This window comes from Antechinus flavipes, chromosome 4, assembly GCF_016432865.1.
Source record: "Antechinus flavipes isolate AdamAnt ecotype Samford, QLD, Australia chromosome 4, AdamAnt_v2, whole genome shotgun sequence".
In the NCBI taxonomy this organism is placed as follows: Eukaryota; Metazoa; Chordata; class Mammalia; order Dasyuromorphia; family Dasyuridae; genus Antechinus; species Antechinus flavipes.
Genome location: NC_067401.1, coordinates 463391656 through 463414899, shown reverse-complemented (window position 1 = coordinate 463414899; position 23244 = coordinate 463391656). Strand labels below are relative to the sequence as shown.

Genomic DNA, 23244 nt, shown 5'->3' with positions numbered 1-23244 from the left:
AATGCAAACTGTTGCCCTACTTTCAGTTCTGATATTGTTCATCTAATACACAAATGATATTGAATATGGGGCCTTTTTTTCTGGTAGAAGGGGAGAGACAGAGAAAAAGAGTGAGACAGAGGGAGAATTTTTTGTCATTTCCTTTAGAAAGAGATTTTTGGCCACAGAATTGCTCTTATTAGCAGGGTGCTTCTTTTATATTTAAACCAAATACTCATTTTCAAAGACCATTTTCGCCAAGTACAATGATATCGCTAAGCTAAAGGATCTGCATGACACATAATGGAGTGTGACAATCCACTCAATTGTGAAAGACACAGGAGATAAAGTAGGAAAGGCAGCATTTGTATGATCACATTGGTTTTAAGACTCTTCAGGAAGGAAAATTGACCTAACAATGCAAACTCTTTGTAAATTACTCATGTTTAGAAAGTTTCCAATCAGGATATAGTAGCTTACGGGAGAAATGATGTATTTAATTTAAAACTCAAAATCTTAAATGGAGAGAGATGGATTTCTGGCACTCCCTGAAGGTTTTTAGGTCCATGAACCTATGAATAGATTATATTGCTACATTAAAGTAGTCTTTTTCTCCCTCTAAAGATATAAGCACCACTCTATATTTTAAATAACTTTTAAAAATATAGCATTAAAGTCTTAGAATTTTATAGGGAATTTGATTTCTATATCTCACTAAGTCTATTGGGTTTTATTAGAACAACTTTTTGCCTTGTTTATATCTTTCTGAAAATCATTAAAAAGAAATGAGTACATTGTAGTAGACCATATTCCAGTCTGGAGATTCCTTATAGATGTTGCTAAAATAACAATCCTGGAACATTCCATGGCAGGGACGTGGAGTAGTTACCATTCACACCAATGTAATTATTTATTACATATATTAAGATAGACTAGTGACCAGACCTGTGATTTGGTTAGTATAGAGAACTCTGAGAAGAGGAAAATCCTTCTATAGATAAAGATTAAGACTTTTTTTCCCTGCTGCAATTTAAAGTCTTAGATAATTTTGCCCAGAGATTAAAGATTATCAGCTAGAATATATAGAAAGTATGATTTGAAGCCAGGATTTTCTGGCTTCACATTCTGTCAATCAAAAAAATTGTTTTAAAATTTCTATTTGGATTAGAAAATATTATTAGAAGAGATAGCTACATATAACATTAAAACCACACATAGAAATATGATTATTCTAAGATCTCAAATTGCTAAATAAACAAATTTGGATTAAATGTATTTAACTACAGGAGCATTTTTTCAATTATCTAAAAATATGACTGAGAAAATGTAGAGATTTCACCAGGTTTTCATCTATTATACAAAAAAGGTTAAGAAGTCTCAATTTTATAATTTAAACAGCTTAGATTCTACTGGATTACAAGCTCTTTTAAGACAGTCTTGTGTTTATTCGTTTCAATCCTGCCCCGTTCCCATCTCTGCCTAGCCCTTACTGTAATACATTATCTGGTTTAGACAGCCAATTAAGCTTAAGTTAAAAAAAAAAATGACTTTGTTAAAGGCAAATTTAACACCATTTTCTGACTAAAGTAGAAAAGTATTCTGAGACTATCCCTGAATGTCCCACCACAGATAAAAGTAGACCTAAGTTTCTGAGCCTTGACTCTTCTGATTTTCACTAAGAGAATTCTCTCTGCTTGCACCAAGAATGGATAGAAAGTCTGTATTCTAGTAAAATATATTGACTATTGATTCCATATCCTGTACTAGTTCAACTGTGTGAAAACAGAGGCAGACCATGTAGGAGAAACATGAGAAGACATCATAATAGATGGTAAATGTTTAACAACAGGCTCTCTGGGGAAAGTATTCTGAATGACCGTTTTACTTTCAATCTGCATCATTAATATTATATCCATTACTTTCTTAAGTCAAACAATTGGCAAAACAATCATTTGTACCCTGATTTGTAAGATTTGCCAATTTCAAAGGTGTAAATGTTCACACTAAACATTTAACAATTGGCTCAGTTTGAGCTAATTTCAGCATAAAGGCAAAAGCCAATATACTTAAGGCCTTCAGAGACAGGAGCCCCTGGATTATTACTTTACCTCCTTCCCAAATCTGCTTATTACTTGTCCTTCAGGAAGCCTTTCCTATCCCCTTCCAATAGATGGACTTAGTCCATTCACCTTAGCATCAGTATACCACTATGTAATACACTCTCAATATGTCTCCATACTTCTGGAAGCTGGAAGGCACCCTAAAGGTCAATTAGTCTACTCCCCTCTTGTCATTTTATAGATATTTTTGGTAGAGAGGAAAGAGCTTTACACTGGGAGTAAGGAGATCTGGATTCGAATCTTAACTTTGCCAGTACTTGGTGTGAACCCAGGTAAGTCCCTTAATTTGGTTTTTCTTTTGAAGATCTTATCAAATCCCATTGGTTCAACTGGCACGTCTATATAGATGACACCAGCCCCGTCTCTCTCCTGAGCTTTAGTCACATGGCAGTATCTACTTCTTGGATATCTCCAACTGGCTGTCCCCTCTGCATCCCAAGCTTAGCATGTTTGAAGGAGAATCTCTTATTTTTTCACCTTTTCCTCTTCCCAAGCTCCTTATTTCTCTTGATGGCGCCATAATTTTTCTAGTCATACAAGTTCGCAATCTCTATTCTTTCTTCTTCTTCACACGCCACGTCCAATTGGTTACCAGATCTTAGTGATCCTACCTCCATAATACAACTCCAATCAACTTTTCTTTTTCTTTAGTCACATGGCCATCAACTAAATGCAGGAGCTCTTATCATCTCTCACTTGGACTGTTATAATAACCACTTGATTGGTCTCCCTGAATCCAGTTTCTCTTGTCTCCAATGCGTCTCCTCAGAGCTGTCAAATTAATATTTCTAAAACTGCCTGACTACCCCACCTCCTTGCACAAGGAGATTCTTTTTTGACTATTGTTTTTGTTGTCATTATTATTATACGGGGGTTCAGAAAAGGGTGAGTTTGAGTTAGAACAATCAGGAATCTTGCTTTTTTGAGAATGCCTTTAGAGTAAAACACACACACTCCTCTGTTTTAATGAGTGGGATTTCAAAAGGTCATGTTAGAAATAATAATAATGAGTAGATTTTTAAAGAGCATTAAACTTTGCAAAGTAATTTACAAACACTCTCTTTTTATTCTCAACAACAACCTTGAAAAGTTGGTACAATTATTATTTCCTTTTTACAGACAAGACAACTGAGGTAGACAGAGGTTAAGTGACTTTCCAGGATCATGCAACTGATGAGTGCCCAAGGCAGGACCACAAGTCTTCCTGATTATTTACTACACCAGCAGCTCCCTGATTCTATGAACGTGAAGGAGAAAGTTGGGCACAAGACTTCCATGTGTTAATCATTAGAGGAAAAAGGGCACCATTTCCACTTCATGTGAAGGCTCTCATAATTTGATACCTTTCTTTATCTTCCAAAGTTTAATATGAACAGAATCTCCAAGCCACAAAATTTGAAAAAAAAAAAAAATGACACGAGCAATCAGTCCATAATGATTGTAACATAAAGCTGACTTGCTTGTGAAGATCATTAAGATTAATGGACATGTGCTCATATAATTTAAAAGAAATCAGGTATAAACTACTGATCCAGAAGTCTGTATTCTATTAAAATATGTTGACTATTGATTCCATATCCTGTGCTAGTTCAGCTGTGTGAAAATAGAGGCAGAAATGTAGGAGAAACATGAGAAGACATCCTAATAGATATTATTAAGTCCATGAGGATAAAACAGTCCCTTTGGGAAAAGACTTCCACATATGAAATAATCAGCAAATAGCCAATGCCAGAATATTAGCTATTGCTAAGATGTAGGATGACGCGAAGATGTAGGGAAAGAAGGGCAGTCAGGAAGATACGGATGAATACACTAATTTGTGTGAGCTGAAGGTATCAGGCAAAATTCGACAGAGGTGCTAGCAGGCTCCACAGTATACAGAAAGCCTGATGTGGAGTCAGGAAGGCCTAAGTTCAAATCTGGCCCTAGAAATTCATTAGCTATGGGATCCTGAGCAAGTCACTTAATCTGTTGACCTCAGTTTCCTCCTGCGTAAATTGGAGATAATAACACCTATCTTTCAAGTAGTTATGAGAATTAAATGAAAACATAATTCTAATATGCTTAGCACAGTGCCTAGCACAAAGCAGACTCTTAATAAATGTTTATTCTTTTCCTTCCAACAGAGGAGGTGCTATTTGAGTTGGGTATTGAAGTTGGATAGGAATTGGATAGACATTTTCTGGTTGATGAAAGACAATAAAAGAAAGGGCATTTCAGTGAAGAGGAATAGGGTAAATATAGGCGTGGAGGTGGACTCCTAGTAAGGTATTGATAAAGCAGATAGGAAGGAGATCAGCCTATTTGGAATTGAATATTGTCGATTGTTTAGTTGGTTGGTTGTTGTCCTTCATCCTTGAAGACCAAAATGACATCATTATATTAGAGTCAATGTCCGACTGGGGCTGATCAGACCAATACGAGCTTGGAGTGCTCGGCCACAGGTCGGATACATAGTCCGTATGAGCATTTAGGGCGGCTCCTCTAACTTTGTGCACCTAGTGCTTTTTCTGAACTAATTCAATTCTGCTTTGCTCCTTTTCTGGGGAGGGCACGCCATGCTGGGTGGTCCTGGACCAGTGTCTCCCATGTCATACAATCGATTCTCAAGTTCTTCAGAGAGAACTTAAGAGTGTCCTTGTGTCACTTTTTCTGACCACCTTGTGAGCACTTGCCCTGCATGAGTCTCCATAAAATATATATATTTTTTTTTTTGCCAAGCATATATTTGGCTTTCGAACCATGAGACCAACCCCCTGGAGTTGTGCCCTCTGCAGGAAAGTTGGAAAGCTCGGCAGCTTAGTTCAAAAAGAATCTCAGTGTCTGGTGTCTTAACCTGCCAGGTGATCTTCAGAATCTTCCTAAGATAATTCAAATGGAAGCGATTCAGTCTCCTGGCATGGTGCTGATAGACTGTCCAGGTTTCACAGGCATAAGCAATGTGATCAGACCTTCAGTTTGGTAGTCTGTCTATACCTCTCCACTTTCCTTCAGTCTCCCAAACACTGAATTAGTTCTGGCAATGTATCTGTCAACCTCATTATCAATTAACAATTAACACCAAGAAAACACAGGTACTCCATCAGCCAGCACCATACTTTGGAACCATCCGTTATAGCAAATGGAGAAATTTTTTTATTATTATTATCATAGCTTTTTATTTACAAGATATATGCACGCTCATTTCCCAGAGTTCTTTCCCTGGGTGTAGCTGGTTCTATTAATTATTGAACAAAGGGAACTGATTTGGTTCATCTCATTGTTGGAGAGGGCCACATCCATCAGAATTGATCATCATATAGTATTGTTGTTGAGGTATATAAGGATCTTCTGGTCCTGCTCATTTCACTCAGCATCAGTTCGTGTAAGTCTCTCCAGGCCTTTCTGAAATCCTCCCGCTGGTCATTCCTTACAGAACAATAATATCCCATAATATTCATATACCACAATTTATTCAGCCATTCTCCAGTTGATGGGCATCCACTCAGTTTCCAGTTTCTGGCCACTACAAACAGGGCTGCCACAAACATTCTTGCACATACAGGTCCCTTTCTCTTCTTTAGTATCTCTTTGGGGTATAAGCCCAGTAAAAACACAGCTGGATCAAAGGGAATGCACAGTTTGATAATTTTTTGAGCATAGTTCCAAATTGCTCTCCAGAATGGCTGCATGTATTAACAATTCCACCAACAATGCATCAGTGTCCCAGTTTTCCCGCATCCCCTCCAACATTCAGCATTATCTTTTCCTGTCATCCTAGCCAATCTGACAGGTGTGTAGTGGTATCTCAGAGTTGTCTTAATTTGCATTTCTCTGATTAATAATGACTTGAAACATCTTTTCATATGGCTAGAAATAGTTTCAATTTCTTCATCTGAAAATTGTATATATCCTTTGACCATTTATCAGTTGGAGAATGGCTTGATTTCTTACAAATTAGAGTCAATTCTCTATATATTTTGGAAATGAGGCCTTTTATCAGAACCTTTGCCTGTAAAAATGTTTTCCCAGTTTATTGCTTCCCTTCTAATCTTGTCTGCATTAGTTTTGTTTGTACAAAAACTTTTCAATTTGATATAATCAAAATTTTCTATTTTGTGATCAATGATGATTTCTAGTTCTTCTTTGGTCACAAATTCCTTCCTCCTCTACAAGTCTGAGGTAAACTATCCTATGTTCCTCTAATTTCAAATGGAAAAGTTTTGAGTGCTGTGGATAAGTTCACTGACCTTGGCAGTATACTCTCCAGGGATGTACATATTGAACATTATAGACAGAGAGTAGTGGAATAATTTATTTTAGATAAGATTATAGGAACCACTGAAAGACAATCTAAAGTTAGGATTTTATCTTATAGCCATTTATGAACTATTTGTAAACAGGGGGATGAAATGATTTGGCCTAAGGCATACAAGATCAGAATTCCAGACCCAGGATTTATTCTGGATGCTTATCCTGGTTCCTGTTCTATATAGCTTTTATCTAGTCATCTCATTTTTATGGGCCTTGATTCAAGTTCTAGGATTTTAGATGAAGGAATTATTATTTTTAAATAGTATTTTATTTTTCCAAATACATGCAAAAATAATTTTTGACAGTCACCTTTGCAAAACCTTGTGTTCCAAGTTTTTCTTCCCTCTGTCCCTCCTTCTTCCCCCTTTAAACAGCAAGTAATCCAATATTGGTTAGACATGTACAAGTATTCTTAACATAGATCCATATTCATCAAGCTGCACAAGAAAAATTAGATCAAAAAGGGGAAAAAAACATGAGAAAAAAAAAAAAGATCAAACAACAACAACAAAGGTGAAAATACTATGTATGCTTTGCTCCACATTCAGTCTCCATAGTTCTCTCTCTGGATGTGGATGGCTCTTTCCATCAAAAGTCTATTGGAATTGCCTTAAATCACATCATTATTGAAAACAGCCAAGTCCATCACAGTTGATCTAGAAGAAGGAATTATCAAAGTGACATCTCAGGAAAAATAATCTACCAGAAACATGGAGAATGGTTTAGAATCAGAGAGATCACTTGGATGAAACTGTAAGACCTCCCTCTTTATGAAAGAGAAATTAAAGTCAAAATTACTATGAGGTTTCACCCACATAGTTGGCAAAAATGACAAAACATGGGAAGAGTCGATGTTGGAAGGACTGCTGAACACTCACGTTGGTGGAACTATAAATAAAGGAAGTGGTTACAATGGACTTTGAACCTGGATTTCACACCGAGACATATATATATGAAACACACACACACACACACACACACACACACACACACACACACACATTATACTGGTGTGTGCTAAAGTCGGCTCAAACTAGCTCAGGAGAAGTAATTATGAAATTATCAATAAGCGGCTCAGCATCTACAAATCAGGGCCTTAAATTGCTGTTCTGTTGATTGTCTAGACATAAGAAAATGGAGAAAATATTAATAAGGAATTTGATGTTCCTTGAAACTTCAAATAGCGTTATGTGTACAATTTGGGTTTTGTTGTTGCAGTTGTTTTGGAGGGCCTGTTTTAAGCATTTACCAGCATTTTTGTTGTCCAGTCACTTTCAGTCACGTCCAGCTCTCCGTGAGCCCATCTGAGGTTTTCTTGGCAAAGATACCGGGCTGGTTTGCCATTTCCTTTTCTAGTATTAACCCGCGTACCTCAGCATATATCCCAAGAGGGTTATGAACAAAAAGAAAGGTTCTATATGCACCAAAATATTTATGGCAACACTTTGTGTGGGAGCAAGAGCTAGAAACAACGGAGATGTCCATGAGGAAAAGCTAAACAATTTGTAGTACACGAATGTAACAGAATATTACTGTGATATAAGAAGCAAACATAAAGAGTCCCGAGACACAGGGGAAAATTTATATGAAGTGATTCAAAGGTAAGTAAAAAGAGCCAGGAAACCGTTTCACACATTGAGGACGACAACATAAATGGAAAACACAAGCACAAAACGATAGAAAATGAAGGTTACAAAATTATCAAGAACAAGGATGTCCTCAAAGAAAAGACAGAAGATAGCTCCCTCCACTTCTCAGCAGAGGTGTTTGTCTATTAGGGTAAGAGGGATGTGTTTGGGGAGGGACCACATCCACATGGATGGAACACATACGTAACGTCAAAATTTCTTTAACGTATTGATCTATTTTGCTCGTTTTTCCCTTTTCCCTTTTTTATTTTTAAAATTATTTGTTATAAGTGGTGATTCTCTAGGAGGGGGATAAGATACAAAAAGAAAAATAAGCAACGTAAAACAAATCAATAAAAATGTATTTTAGATAAAATAAATGTAATGTTTCTGCTCCAATAGAGTTTAATGGTTCCCTGAAAGAAAGCTTTGTGACCTTGAGTACATGGAAGGAGACATGACTCCAAATTGGCTGAAAGATCACTGAATTCATAACTTTCCATATGGTGTATGGGAGGGAGAGTGACATAGAAGACAGCAGAGTTCAAGAGAGGCAGGACAACTAAGAGGATGCAAACCTGATTGTCTCATGGGCATGTGGAGAAAGTAGGCCCCCTAATACATCCCTTGATTAGCAGTGACTGCACTCCAGAGATTGTTAGAGCAGTCTAAGAGTGGACTTTTCTAGTGAGATTGATGAAATCATTCTTTCCCTCTCATTGGTTTAGTTGAGCTAGATGGTCCAGGGGATATGATTACAGACCTGCAGTTGGGGAAGACTTATTTTCCTGAGTTTAAATCTGGCATCAGACATTTCCTAGCTGTGTGATCTTGGACAAGTCTCTTGACCTTTTTTGTCTCAGTTTCCCCATTTGTAAAATGAGTTGAAGAAGGAAATGGTAAACGACTCCAGGATCTCTGTCAAGAAAACCCCAAATGGGATCACAAAGAGCTGGACACAATTGAATAATAATTATATTTTCTACCTCAAATTATATAGCTCCCCCAATTTCTATTTCCTAATTAATTTAATAAATATATTTGCTTACTATCTTCAATCGTATTTGGGCAAATAAGCATTTACTTGGTGAGAGGGAGCTAAGAAATGATAGGAAAATTGGATTTTTATCTTGAACCTCAGGGTATCTCATAAATTGCAAGTATCTGATAGGTAATACATATATATGCATGCACAGTACACATGTAAATTAGAACTATTTTATGTGTAATATAAGCATATATAGCATGTATATACATATATATAACAAATGTAGATTACAAATATTTTATATATAATATATGTGTATATATACACAGAGAGATATATATTTGTATGTATATATATATATGCTTCTATCCTAATGCCTCTCTTGAAGTTGAGTAGAACAGCCAGCAAAATCCTTCTCCTATTCTACTTCAAAGTCAAAATAACAGTGTCTCTCAGAGACTTGGAATGGGGATGTTCTAGATCTTATTTATGTAAATCTAGCCCTATAACAAGGGCCACCGCGGGGCCCTGTGACACACTAGAATCTATTAGAAAGTTATTGATGTTCGGGCATCTTATGTATTATTCCTCCCCATGGTCATCTTATCCATTATTTTCAAATGAAAATCATCGAATGTCCAAGTGGGAAGGAGTTTGAGAAACTGCTTAAATGCAATCCCTTGAGTATCTTCTTGGGAAATAGACCAGAAAGGGGACCCTTTAAGTCTCAGATAGCTAAGTGACAGCTTTAGTAGTTCCATCGCACTGGGAAGGCTCCAAAGACCGAACAGTGCCCAAGAGTAGCCTTGCTACGCTTGAAGGCGGCTATCATCTAAAGGTTGGCCACCAGATACTATTTCTTTCTTATAGGATCAATAACTAGAGAATATCAGGAGATGGCGACTTCATTTGACATTTCTGGAGAGGGCACTTGCACTGGGAAAAAAAGAAAAAAATCACAATTTTTGTTTTTTTGAGAAATGCAGTTAATAAAGTTGCAAATTTAACTTTATGTAAAGAATTCTGGAAAAAATGCCTTCCAAAAATCACCTCCATCAAGGCCTTCTTCCCCCAAAATAATCCCCCCCAAAATACCTGTCCCCGTTATGTCCTTGAACCATGTACCCAGCCCTTCGCTTCCCTCCATGGGAAGTAGAACTAATTAGTACAATGCTTGTGTTTGCACCTTTACTCATTGGAGTTCACAAGTATGCCAGCTTCACAAAGTAAACTTTGTACCTTTGTGAGTTCACACTTCCCTTAAAGCTCTTTGGGCCAGAGAGCACTATGGGAGAAAACCCATAATCCCGTTCTCTCAGAAGATTCACATATAAGGCCAATGGAGAGAGAGCTATTCCAGAATATTTTCTACTTGGCTGGCTGATGGCAGAAGAGAGTTCAGCTGGACTGGAGAAGAGTACTCTGGTACAGGCCTACCTCCTGCCTCTTTTTCCCTTCCTCCTTCCCACAGTCTCTGGCAAATCCACATTATCTAAAAATCCATTTTAAGATGTACAGAATAGCCTCCCAAAGTAAGGTGGGAAGTGTCTGGGTATTTCATGGAGCAAGATCATTTAAGGCAAACCATTTCTTTTCAGTTTTTGCTCATAATCTAACCCAGAGCATCCGATGACATTGAAACGGGAGCAGCTTCCTGGGGTTATTTAGCACTCTCCTGCTCTCTTGTCTAGTAACATGTTGTAGTTTTGTTTTTCTTCCTCGGTCCTGTGCATTTCCCTCTGCAATGGCAAGCCCGCCGGTTCTTCTCTCCTCACTCTTTGCCAGCCACCGAGTTGGGAGCTCTGTCAGCACAAGCCGCAATCATCGCACCGTTACCTGATCTCTCTGCCTCCGATATCTCCTTGATACAATCCATCCTGCCTCCTGCTGCCAGTGTCTTCCTCCCTATAGCCCGGCCCTCCCTGGGACTCTGTGACTCTGCCCCTGTCACCTTATTTATTAAGAACCAACCATGTCTCCCTGCTGCCTACGGAGTGAAATCTCCATTTTTAAGCCCGCCTTTCTCTAATCTGGCTAAATCCAGTCTTTTCATTATTTATCTCCCACTATTTCTCTATGAATCCCACACTTCTCTCCAGCTGGATCAACTGCTCTTCCACAGACCAAGCTTGCACTTTTTTCCTTGGCCCTGTATCATTAAATTAAAATTCATATCATTCCCATTTTACAGCTGAGAAAACTGAGGCAGGTGGAGATTAAATGACTTTTTCATGGTCACGCAGCTAGTGAGTATCTGAGGCTAGATTTGAAGTCAGATCTTTCTAATTACAGATCTGGGCTTTACCCACTGGTACAGTGTAAAATGGGAATGATATTAATACCCATCTTCTAAAGTTGTTGTGAGGCTCAATTGAGATAATATTTTAGAGCACTTAGTCGATAATATATGTAGAAAGCTTTGCAGATCTTAGAGTACAATGGAAAAATCAGGTGTGAATATTATTTCAAATAGCTCCACTTTTGAAATCCTTTTCAGTGTTTAAGGTTCAGCTGAAACTCCACCGGCTGCTGGCTTCTTCTGCTGTCACTTCAGCCGGAAACAAACTATCTTAGAACTTGGTTAGAAGGCACTTACCCCATCCCCGTGGTCCCCTTTCCCTCCCCTCCTCCCCCCTCCGCTGCCTTCTCCTGGGGATGTCTGGAGAGAGGGCCCATGTTTCCAAGCACTTCTTCCTGAGAATTCTACTGGGCTCCTCAACGTGGCCCAAACTGGCCTTTTCCTTCGTTCTAATCCGGCTCCTGGCTGTTAACAGTGTCCATCCTGCATCCTGACATACAGGAAAGAATCACTTCCACTCAGTCAGTCCCTGAGCACTAGTGATGCCTCTGTGTGTGTGTGTGTGTGTTGCGGTCACCCCTTTCTATCATCTCTGCCCCAGAACTCCAAATCCTTTCCTCTCATATCTCCTCATGTTCAGTTCAATGCTTTACAAAAACAACCTCATTTGTATTCACAAATATCCCACATGACCGTGTTTGGTGCCCATAACCACCCTGTATGCTCTTCTGGTTCCCATTTTACAGCTGAGGAAACTGAGCCAGCCTTATCCAGGGTCTCATAGCTACTGATTGATTGTCTGAGGAAGGATTGGCACTCGGGATTTTCTGACTTCCCAGCCTTTCCAATGAGCAGAGAGCTGCTTCCGCTTCCGGATCAGACTCGTCGTCACAGTCAGAAGTTACAGGCTACCTGGGCCGACTGACACTTTGGGCCTTTCTAGTTCAAGCACGGGACGTTTTCTCCTAAAAGCTTTCACAAAACCTTCACAAAGGGATACAGGGCCAAGGAAACGAGGGCCCGAGAGCACGAGGTGACACAGAGGACAGGGGATCCAGCCTCAGACGCTTCCTAGCTGTGTGATCCTGGGCAAGTCGCTGAACGCTGCCTGCCTCAGTTTCCCCTACGATACAATGTAGCCGTCTACAAAGGCTTGTGGATATAAAATAACTAGCCGGAGGCCAGGGACACGCCCTCTCGCGCCAGGTGCCTCCCGAGTCGCACACTTCAGGCCTGGGAGAGGACGGGCGCAGAGGCCATTCTCTGGGCATTGAATGCCGCTCTCAGCGGCCGTCCTCGGGGCCAGGGGATTCCCGGGTCACCGCTGGCCAGCCCCACTTAGGAATGCGAAGCCGCTCCTCGGGCCTTGGCGGGACTCCCGGGAAAGCCGAGCCGGGGGATTTCCACCTGCCCCGGGGCTCACCCCGCGGCCTCCTCGGATTCCATGCCCCGCCCCTCCGCGTCCAGGCTCGGCTCCCAACCCAGGCCCTGCCCACCTCTCGGTTTCTCTCCTTCTCTCCCCCGCCCGCTCCGAACTGACGCCCAGCGTGCTCGTCCCTGCGCGTGCGCGTTGAGGGCGGGGCCGAGTACTCGGCTGGGCCGGCGCGCAGGCGCACTCCCGGAAGGTGGCGGCGGGCGGGAAGCCCGAGGGCCGGTGGGGACTGAGCAGCGGGGTAAGCGTTTGGACTGGGGAGAAGGGAGGCCGGGTCGCGAGGCCGGCCCGGCCCCTGACGTCCAAGAAGGGGAAGCAGAGCGGGGACAGTCCGGCCTCTTTGTCTGCCTTGGGCATAAGGGATGTCGTGGCCTCCCGCCGCCGCGGGGGTGGGGAGGGGGCGGGGCCTTTCAGAGTGCATGCGCGGGGCGCTTCTTCCCACCTCCGAGCCTCTGGAGCTGGCGTCCTCCGCACCTTCTGTTCCCAGAACCCTGCGGGAGACCTTCCTGCGGAGGAGGGCCCTAGCGGGAGGGACCAGGCCGCTGCCCCTGCCCCCATTTTACAGAGGGGCACACAGAGACTCTCAGCCGTCCCTTCTTTTGGCAATGTAACACATCCAGCAGCACGAGCATTTTCCTTCGGGGAGAGCCAAGAGAGAATGGCCTTTGATCTTCTGTTAGGGCCCTGGATCAGGGAGGAAGACGAGGAAACTGAAGTCCGGTGGTGTCCGTAACCTTTAATGGCCGCATTGATAGAGCCAGTGTGTCTCCAGCATCTGGGAGGAACGCGCTGTTATTGTCCCCATTTTACATAGAGGGAAACTGAGGCAGTCAGGTTAAATGACCAGGGTCACAAACTTCAAATCAACCCAAATTGTGATCCATCCTGAGGCATCCCTCCAGTCTCTCACCTCTTTAAGAGAAGAAGGATTTGCCAGAAATTTATTGTTTCCTTTTTTAAATTAAGCATTTTTTCACCCCTCTTCCCCTCCAAATCCACCTAAATAAAAAAGAAAAATAGAGACCTTACAACAATTAAGAAGGTTCCGTGATCATTCTACCCCTTGAGGTGTCATTGTCAGGAGATGGCCAACGGGGAGTCTTCTGGAGTCATGTGGGGTGATGCATTGATGCGAGACCGTGAACGCTGTTCTCCAGATTCTCACTAGGTCTCCATCAGTTCAGAGAAATCATCCCGTTCTTCATTTCTTATAACACTATTTCATTATATCTCATAGACAGCAGCTGGTTAGCCAGTTCCTAAATGATTACTATCACCTGTGTTCCCGTTTATTTATACAACAAAAAGAGTAACTACAAAGAGGTGTGTGTGTGTGTGTGTGTGTGTGTGTGTGTGTGTGTGTGTGTGTGTGTGTGTGTGTGTGATCTCTTTGGGAGAAAGGCCTGATTGTGTGTGTGTGTGTGTGTGTGTGTGTGTGTGTGTGTGTGTGTGTGTGTGTGTGTGTGTGTTCCCCAGATATCTTTCCACATCAGACTTTGTATATGTATGTATTCAGCCATTCTTGATTCAGTTCAGAGGAAAATGGGGTTCATGTGATACTTCCTCCATCTCTTCATATTTGTGCATTTTTTTCTCTTACACCATAGAACTTATATAATTATATGAAAAGGTAAGCCTTGCCAGTACTTCCCTCTTTCTTCTCTAGTTTTTCCTTTTCCCTTTGCTTTTCTATCTTCACTTTAACAATGAAAACAGAACAAAACCACCCTTAGGTCTGACCCCGGAAGATACTAGGGTTTTGAAGAGTGGTTCATTTCTTCTTCCTCCTTACACTATAGATACTGATCATTTTTGTAGGGGAGCTAGGTGGATCAATGGATGATAGAGTGTCTGGCCTTTGGTCAGGAAGACTCATTTTCCTGACAGGAGCAGAGGCCAGACCTGAGCAAGTCATTTAACCTTGTTTGCCTCAGCTCCCAATCTATAAAATGGTTTGGAGAAGGAAATAGCCAACCACTCCAACACCTTTCCCAAGAAACCCAAAATGGGGTCATTGAAGCGTGTATGTATGTTGACCATACAACAAGCAATCTTTTCTCTGTCATCCCTTCCTGTTGCTCCAATGTATTTACCTTTCTAGATTTCAGTTAACTTTTTGCCTTTGCATTTTGAGGATTTATTCAGCTCTAAGCATTCAATTTTAAAATTTCATTAAAAATCCATTTCTTCCCTATGGGATTATATTTAGTTTTGCCAGGCAAGTTATTCTTGGTTTTAAACTTTCATCCTTTGCCTTTTGGAAGATCACATTCCTAGTTCTCCTATTGTTTCTCATGCTAGCTGCTAAGTCTTGTGAGATCTTGACTCTGGCTCTTTAGTATTTGAATTCTTGCTTTCACTTGGCTTGTTTATTTTTTGTTTATTAAATCGGAAGCTTTGGGTTAAACAGTTGCATTTCTGAGAGTTTTCATTTAGAGTTTCTTTTAGGAAAAAAATGATCGATTTTCTCTATTTTCACCTTGCTCTCTGCTTCTAATAAATCTAGGCAGTTTTCATTTATGATTTGTTTTATTATGCTATTGAGATTTTTTTTTAAATTAGTTTTCTGGTAGTGTTAATGAGTTTTATATTATCTCCTTGATTCATTTTCTATATCATTTGTTTTCAACAAGATAATTTAACTTTTTTTTTAAATATCCCAATTTTGTTCTAATATTTCTTGTTTCATAGAGTCCTTTGTACATTCTAATTTTTAGGAACCCATTTATTTATGTAAAATTTCACACTTTCTGTGCTAAACCTTTTTTTTTTTTAAGTTCTTTTTCTTAAGAGTCCTTATTTCATTTATAATATCCTTTTTAAACATCTCTTCCAGAAATTTTAATAGACATTTTGGACAAAGCATACTTTTTTATGTATGGATCAGTCTGTAGTCACTATGAAATTATTTGTTTCCCATTTGGATAGCAACACTGTGTTATATTATAATGTCAATGGATAAACCAGGAGGATTGGGAAAGAGTTAACTTTTTCTTGGGACATTCTTCCTCCTCCATGCTCCTCTCCTCAATACTCATAGACTCCAAGATTCTATTTCATATTTCTCTTCTTTAATAGAGTTTAGAGGGAACCTTTTGTACCATGCTTGGTCTAGTCTCTCAAGTCCAGATTCTTTAAGGATATTAGAATTTTTTTCTCCCAAATCTGAAGTTGCTTCTTCCTTTTATATAAAGTACTAGGCTGTAATACCCTCCCTTTCCCCATGTAAACAGTTTGTTGTAGAAATACTTTAAATTCAATATGGATAAGAGTAGGGCTACGGAAGATAAAAGGGAGGATAATATTGAGAAGAGAATAGTCACAAGCAAAACAAACATCCTGAACCTGAAAGGAGAATTTTAAGAGAAGAAAAGAACTATAATAAACTTAGGGGAAAAAAAAAAGAAATTATTGGTTTTCTTGGAGCTTGCCAGATCTTGTACACTTAGGTGGGGTTGCTGGCCCCCAAGTGTCTGCTGAGAACAAGTTGCTCCAGGTGCCAGCCTCTGGCCATGATCCTGAGTCCAACGTTGAGCTCCTTGATGTTGGCAGGGGCCCTGGGGCTTGCTGACAGATAAGTGCCTTCTCGGTAGCAGGTTTGCCACCTTTCCTCTCAATCTGCCCTGTCCAAGTGCTTTTGGTGTGGGAGCTCAAAGGTTGCTGGGCCCCTTCTTTAGTGACTAGCCATTGGGCTATCCCCTTTTGGTGATTCAGACTGAAGGAAGGTGCTCCCTGTAATCTCTCCCTTTTTTGGCTAATCATTGATTGGTCTGGTTCTCTTTTGCTTGATCTTTTCTGGAGGACTTCTGTGGGAATTGGGTTGTTCTGCTCCATTCCTTCTGCCGTCTGGGCCAGCAAATGGATCATGCCCTCACAGACAGGGCAGGAGTGGTTGCTGATATGGCATTTGTGTCAGAACCAGCTGCCTTTGCACCTGTGGGAGATGACCACTGATAAATAGATGGATGCTGCTTCCCACCTTGGGCCAGACATCCGTTCAAGGCCCCATCCAGCTCAGAATCTATGATCCTCAAATGCAAGGCTAAAAACCAGTATCAAAACAGAAGCAAGGATAAAGATGAGAAGACTGGAAACGGCTTTAACATCGTCCACCTGATCTGACCTGTCTTTAACATTGTCTACTGAGATCTAAGTTTTTCCCATGACTGATGAGACCGCTGCTTGGCCTTAGGGGAGTGAAGCTTTCCTTTTGTTCATTTCCTTCTTAAACTCCAGTTTGGAAAAGGACTGAGAAAGTAAGACTCGGCAGCGACTGTGTTAGTTTACTGCTCGCCCATGGTTTTCTCTGGATGAAGCTCTGTATTGTTGAAGCATTCTGGGACCATTCTCTGAGCTCCACACCAGACTTTGCCAACGTGAAATAGAGTGAGGAAGAAGAAAGAGAAAACCGGAAGTCGAGAAAGTACATTTCCAGGGACTGCTCCAGGGAATTCAATAGCTGCAAATCTTCATTTCTTCTTAGTACCCAAGGATCCTCATCCAGAATTAAGTCTGAGGTTGAGTTCTGCTTGTGTAAAGAAACATCTTTGTTGTAATTAATGTGTTTTGTGATTTTGTTGTGTCTCAGTAACATTGAGCTCTTTGTGATGTCTTTTGGGGTTTTCTCAGCAAAAACACTGGCGTGGTTTGCCATTTCCTTCTCTAGCTCATTTTGCAGATGAGACTGAGGCAAATAGTATTTAAATGAGGCCCAGAATCACATGGCTGGAAAACATCTGATAACGAATTTGAACTCAGGCCTTCCTGACTCCAGGCCTGGTGCTCTATCTCCTGCACCATCCAGCTGCCCCAGTAAATGTGCTTTGGGCTGGATTAATTATCTTTTTATCCCCTTGTTCTCTAGTTCTAATATCAGATATATCCCGAATTGATCACACTCTTTCATGGCTGACATTCTTGCTCTGCTAGCCATCTCTTCTCTGCTCTGGTTGAAATTTGAGAAGAGAATTGTACATATAGTTCATATTTAGGCTGTAGGATTTAGAGCAGCCTCTCCCCTTTATTTATAAATGAGGAAATTTGGCTCACATAAGTTAGGTGGCTCGTCCAGGGTCACACATTTAGTAATGAACAGAGCTGCACTTTTCATGGTTCCTTTCTCTCATCCCCATTTCCAAAGTCAGATGGCTTAACCCTTGTTAGGCAGAGAAAGCTGAAAGTCTTTGATGTTCAAAGTCATTGAATTGATGTTTTTTTTTTTCTTTTCTTAGGTTCTTTCTTGCATTGATGTAACAGATAAGCCCTCTCTGATCCTGCACATAGAAGCAGCCAGCCTTTGAAACTGGCTGAAATTCTCCAGTGCAGACAAGCAATCGCCCTTCAGTAGTGACATTTTTCCCTGGCCAGGAAAAGAATTTTGAGGCGAGGGACGCGCACCTCTCTGAAAGTATTGAGTCGACGTTTGCAAATGCGGCTCGGGCCTATTCCTTCTTTGTGACCCAAGCAAAGAACAACAATGAAAGAATGGCCCTTGATGACCGTTGCCGTCCTCGTGGGACTCACAGTCCGCTGGGCAGTCTCTCTGAATTCTTACTCAGGTAAGGTGTGCTTATGGCTTTAAAAATGTAAAAATGCTCTTTTCTTAATCTGTTTGGCAACAGTTTACAAATTCAGAGAATAGGACACACAAAATTTAGGTCTCACTGATAAAGTAAAAAAATCTCTCCTGAATTTTCTTTGGAACATTTAATGGGATCCTGCTTCCTCTTTTTGGCTGAGCCCTTCATTCGGTATAAAGCAGATCCATGTTGCTTGGTGCCAGGGAGTGCGGTGGGTTGTGGTGGTGAGGGCGGTACTTCCCCTGAGTGGACCCTGGCCCCTGAACCATAGGTACATGACGGGTTGTCCCAGGACAGTGCCCTGTATCATCTGTGTCACTTCACTGCCTGGGGATGTGTTTCTTACTCTGTCAGATAAGAGAGTGAACTACAGGCTTCCATGCTCTCTCCAGCTCGAAACCTGTAAGTTGAGGAATCAACCAGAGCCAGGCTGAGCACGGAGGGCTCCAAGGCTGACTGAGTAAGCAGGAATTGGGCAGCAGTGACCTCAGGCGGAGCAGGATCCTGGCCCGGGTGCCCCAGCCTTTGCTGTCTGAGCGTCTGCAGGGGTGGGGTCACCCCTCCCCTCAGGAGCTCTTTATTGCTAGGCAAGTCGCTCCTGTCCTGCTCACTGCCCCTTTGGGGCAGCCCTTTGGGTGTCCCCCAGAGTCCCTCTTTTCAGCTTCTGTAGCCTCAGCCATGTGAGCCAGCACGCGCCCGGCCGCCCGCGTGGTGGGGAGCCATTCTGCAGGGATGAGCCTTCCCTGCCTGGTGGGAGAGCTCGAGGGGCTTCCTCATTTCCTCTGGTCGTCCATTGGTCCCTTTCTGGTGCTACATCCTTCTGTGGTTTCATTTGAACTCTTCACAAGTGGCCATGGAGTCAAGAACTAAAGCAGCCACAGGGCCTGGCCTGCCATGGGCGTTTGAGCAATTGTAAGAAAGGAAGTAGAAGACGTTGCCGACAGCAGCTCCTGTGCCTCTGACCCGCCTCTGAGTGGTTAGTCGTCGCCTTCAGGTTTGTTCTGACCCATGGCTTCATGCCAGGGGATGCTGGTGGAACTCTGACATGCCCACGGAGGCAAACTCACCAGCTGGTGGGCGATGAGGGGCCACAGAGCGCCGGGCCTGGACTCGGGAGGACCTGGGTTCAAATGTAGCCTCGGACGCCTCCTGCTGGGTGATCCTGACCAATTCACCCTGCTTGCCTCAGTTTCCTCATCTGTAAAATGAGATAATAATAAAATCTGCCTCTCAGGGTTATTGTGAGGATTTCTGTGAGATAATATTGGGAAACAAAACAAAACAAAAAACTTGGCATACAGTAGGTGCCATATAAACGCTCATTTCCTTCTTTGGTCCTGTTTGCTGGAGCACAGTAATGTGGTCCATGTCTGTGCAGGAGAAGATCAGCCTTCTCCTGTTAACAGACTTCCATGGCTTCTCTCCTTACCTATAAAGTGGAAAGCTTCCCACGGACCTTTCCAGGCTGAAATACAACATGACAACTTCTCTCTCGTGTGGGGAATAGCAGACAAGGCGGTTTCCTTTTCTGAAGACACGTCCGCTTTTGAGGGAATAAAAAGGAGTAACTTGGCGCCAAGTCTGATGAATGAGCTGATGGCAAGATGCACAGTCTCGTTCTTATTTAAAAAGTATAAATGAGGGGCTGAGCCTGCAGTGAAATTTCTTTACGTGTGTGTGTTCATGCATTGGAGAAAATTATAAGTTTCTTAAACTGAATTGGGGGGAGGGGTCATGAAATTATGATTTATTATTAATAAATATTGATTTGTATACCTCTTTTATGTACCTGCATACTGGGGGGTCATATAAAAATTTCTCGGGTGAAAAGGGGTCACGAATGGGAAAAATCAAAGAAACTCGGTCCAACCGAGAAGGCCGGAATTCCTCATCACGTCATCTTGGTCAAGTCCTTTATGATCTCCAAGACTCAGTTTCCTCATCTGTTAAATAATGATATCATTAATTACTAAATTAATAATTATAATAATAATTGGGCTTTGAAAGGAATTCCTAAACTATTTTGTGCTAAGTAGAAGCATAATTGGAATAAGTGGATAATCTCTTAAGGAATACTTAGAAGGACTAACCACAAAAACTCTGGTATGGTTTAAAAAAAGAAAATGTTTATTAAGAACGCCTTTGAACATCAGTACAATTAAACTTGCTTGGTAAATTTCCATGTAAATGGATTTTTTTTTTCTGAAGCAATTGGGGTTAAGTGACTTACTCAGGATCACACAGCTAGGAAGTGTTAAGTGTCTGAGGTCAGATTTGAACTCGGGTCCTCCTGACTTCAGGGCTGGTGCGCTATCCACTGCACCACCCAGCTGCCCCTGTAAATGGATTTTGAGTGTGTTTGTCCCATGCTGGGGGAAAACCGGGAGTGCTCCCTTTACCATACGATGTCACCTTTGAGATTCTCCAGCTGGTCCTTGGAAGTGAGCTCCTATTCTCCTGACCTGCCAAACAGTGTCAGCCTCTGCCTGAAGGATGGGCAGTTCCTGGTTGCCTTCATCTCCTTCATGTAAGAGCTGAGTGGGCTGTGGCAGGGGGTTCAGGGTAGGGGGAGGATGGGTTAAAATTTCACGTAGTTAGATCTGTGGCCCATGGAATGGAAGCCCAAGTGGAAGCTGACTGTGAGGGAGGTGGACCACGTACCTTTCCCCTAGGTTCTCCCATAGAAAGGACTGGTTTCTCTCTGATTTTCTGGGTTCTCGGGGCAGTTTCTTAGCTGCTTTGGGGTACTGGATTTCCCTACAGTTTTTCCATTTTGCTGCCCCAGAAGGAAATGGCTACTGCTTGTCTTTCCTTTTGGAGTCCATCGCAACGCAAAGGGGCCTTTTATTGTGTCCCAGGGTGGGTATTTTACTTTATGTGGATCTAATGCCCAGTATTCCTTCCATAATGCTTTTCACCGTCATTATCTGATGCCTTTTTAACTTTAAAACCTCTAGGAAGTCTGGATACCTGCTTTTCTTGGTTCTTAGTCTTCTCTTTGGCTTGATATGAGTCTCCGTGCTTGGCAGAAAAGCATTTATTCTGTCACATTAAGAATCTGCTTGTGAATTGATAAGGACTTTTTAATAATTAATGAGCAGTCATGAGGTCAGCGATCTTTTTATTATGGGTGCTTATGATATGTAGCATGTTAAGGTGACTCTTTGTCCACTGTGAATTAAAGCCCTTTTTTAGTTGCTATAATGTATTTCCTTAATACATTAATTTACTTTGTCATGTTTTCAGATGATGATTGGGAAGCTTGTGGGTTAAATTTCCTTGGAAACGCCTTTCTTCTCCAAAAATCAAGTATGATGGCAGGACCTCTCATTTACTTATCTTTATAATTTACTCTCTTCCATTTCTGCTATCAATATGCCACTTGTGGTTACCCTCTGTTCTCTCTGAACTGTCTGAATTTTTCAGATCGGCTGTTGACTAATCATTTGTTTTGACCCTTGTCACAAATAGCCAGCAGATAAAGTTCCAAAAGTGGTAGTCCGGTGGGTCCCACATCTCTTAAGGTCGTGGAGCCTCAATGGCAGGATCACAAACTCTCCCCTCACTCCCCCAAGGTTTATTAGTCATTGACACCATTACTAGTGCCATTAAAGTTGATTACATAGTTTTCTTTTGAAAAGACTTGGTATAATCTCTCCTAATTGTTTTAATTCCTGTATTTTACATAATGGCCATTGGTTAGAGCTTACACTTAAAACATTTTGGGAAGGAAAGAAGCAAGCATAGGTTAAGCAATTGTTGTATACCAGGGACAGTGCTAAGGATTTTATAAATTGTATCTCATTTGATCCTTGTAACAGTTTTGTGAGGTACATAATTACTCTCATTTTATAGATGAAGACTGAGGCAAACAGGTCGAGTGACTTGACCAGGGTTACACAACTGGTGTCCGAGGTTGGATTTGAACTCAGATCTTCCTGACTTCAGGCCTCATAGTCTTTCCACTGTGCCTTGTATCTTCCCTTAGAATAATTTGTGTTACATGTATGATAGGCAGTGTTTGGTTGATTATTAATTTCCCTACATTTATGTGTTATAGTTTACAATATTTTCAATCTCCCTAAAAGATTTTATTGCAGATGGTTTTAGCCAAATTCTGCTCTGTGAGAGTGTAAGATTTTCCATTTTAAGCCATTATTATATGTTATATCTGCAGCCAAGGCAAGAAACTTGCCTCTTCAATTTTAACATAATTCTGCATAACACAATAATCAAAATATGAAATAAATATTAAATGTGCTGAAAAGAACTGTTTTCTTGAGAATAAGACTAGACACAAAGCTGAAGCTATATAGGTACCAATACTATATTTTCTTTGTCTAATTCTGAATTGAGTGAAAATGAATTTGTGGAGTTGATCACAGCGGTAGGAATCCTTTTTGCCCTTCCCAAGTGAAGCTCCCTTAGGTACAGTTCGGTTGTCCTTCTGGGTTGGTTTAAGGGCACTTTAGCAGTTTAAAAAAACTTAAGTACTAATTTCATAGCCAGTGTCAGCTGAATTTATTGAACTAGGTCAGACTCTGGATAGAAACTTGTTTCTCAAGCCTAAAGAGAGTCATTAGCCATTCTTCTATTTGGTAGAGAATGGTGATAAATTCCTCCACATTGGCCGCAAGTCTGGAGCAATTTGGGAAAATCTGGATACTTGGATTTTGGGGTCTGGGAGATTGTGTAAGATCCATTTTGACCTTAGGTCCTCAACAAGCTGAGAGCTGCAGAAAAGGGATATATCCTTTTAAATGATAGGAGGCTTATAGAAAAATATTGATAATAATGGATAATTTTATTTCTGTAAAATATGTAATATAAACTTACCATCTGTCAGTTATTTCAGGAATAATGTCATTTGTGACTAGTCTGTCTTTTGTTTCTCCTTCAGATTCAGTTTGATTTTGAAAATATTTT

General features: G+C 41.2%; 1 protein-coding gene across 1 annotated transcript in view; it reads left to right on the top strand.

Moving 5' to 3' along the window:
• The first annotated feature begins 12896 nt into the window (after positions 1-12896).
• Positions 12897-23244, top strand: part of ALG6 (ALG6 alpha-1,3-glucosyltransferase) — a 44512-nt gene continuing 34164 nt past the window's right edge. Inside the window, exons 1-2 of the mRNA XM_051999522.1 lie at positions 12897-12980; positions 17971-18297. Of these exons, the coding sequence (XP_051855482.1) occupies positions 18216-18297 (82 nt within the window). The 5' untranslated portion in view covers positions 12897-12980; positions 17971-18215. The remainder of the gene's footprint in view (positions 12981-17970; positions 18298-23244) is intronic.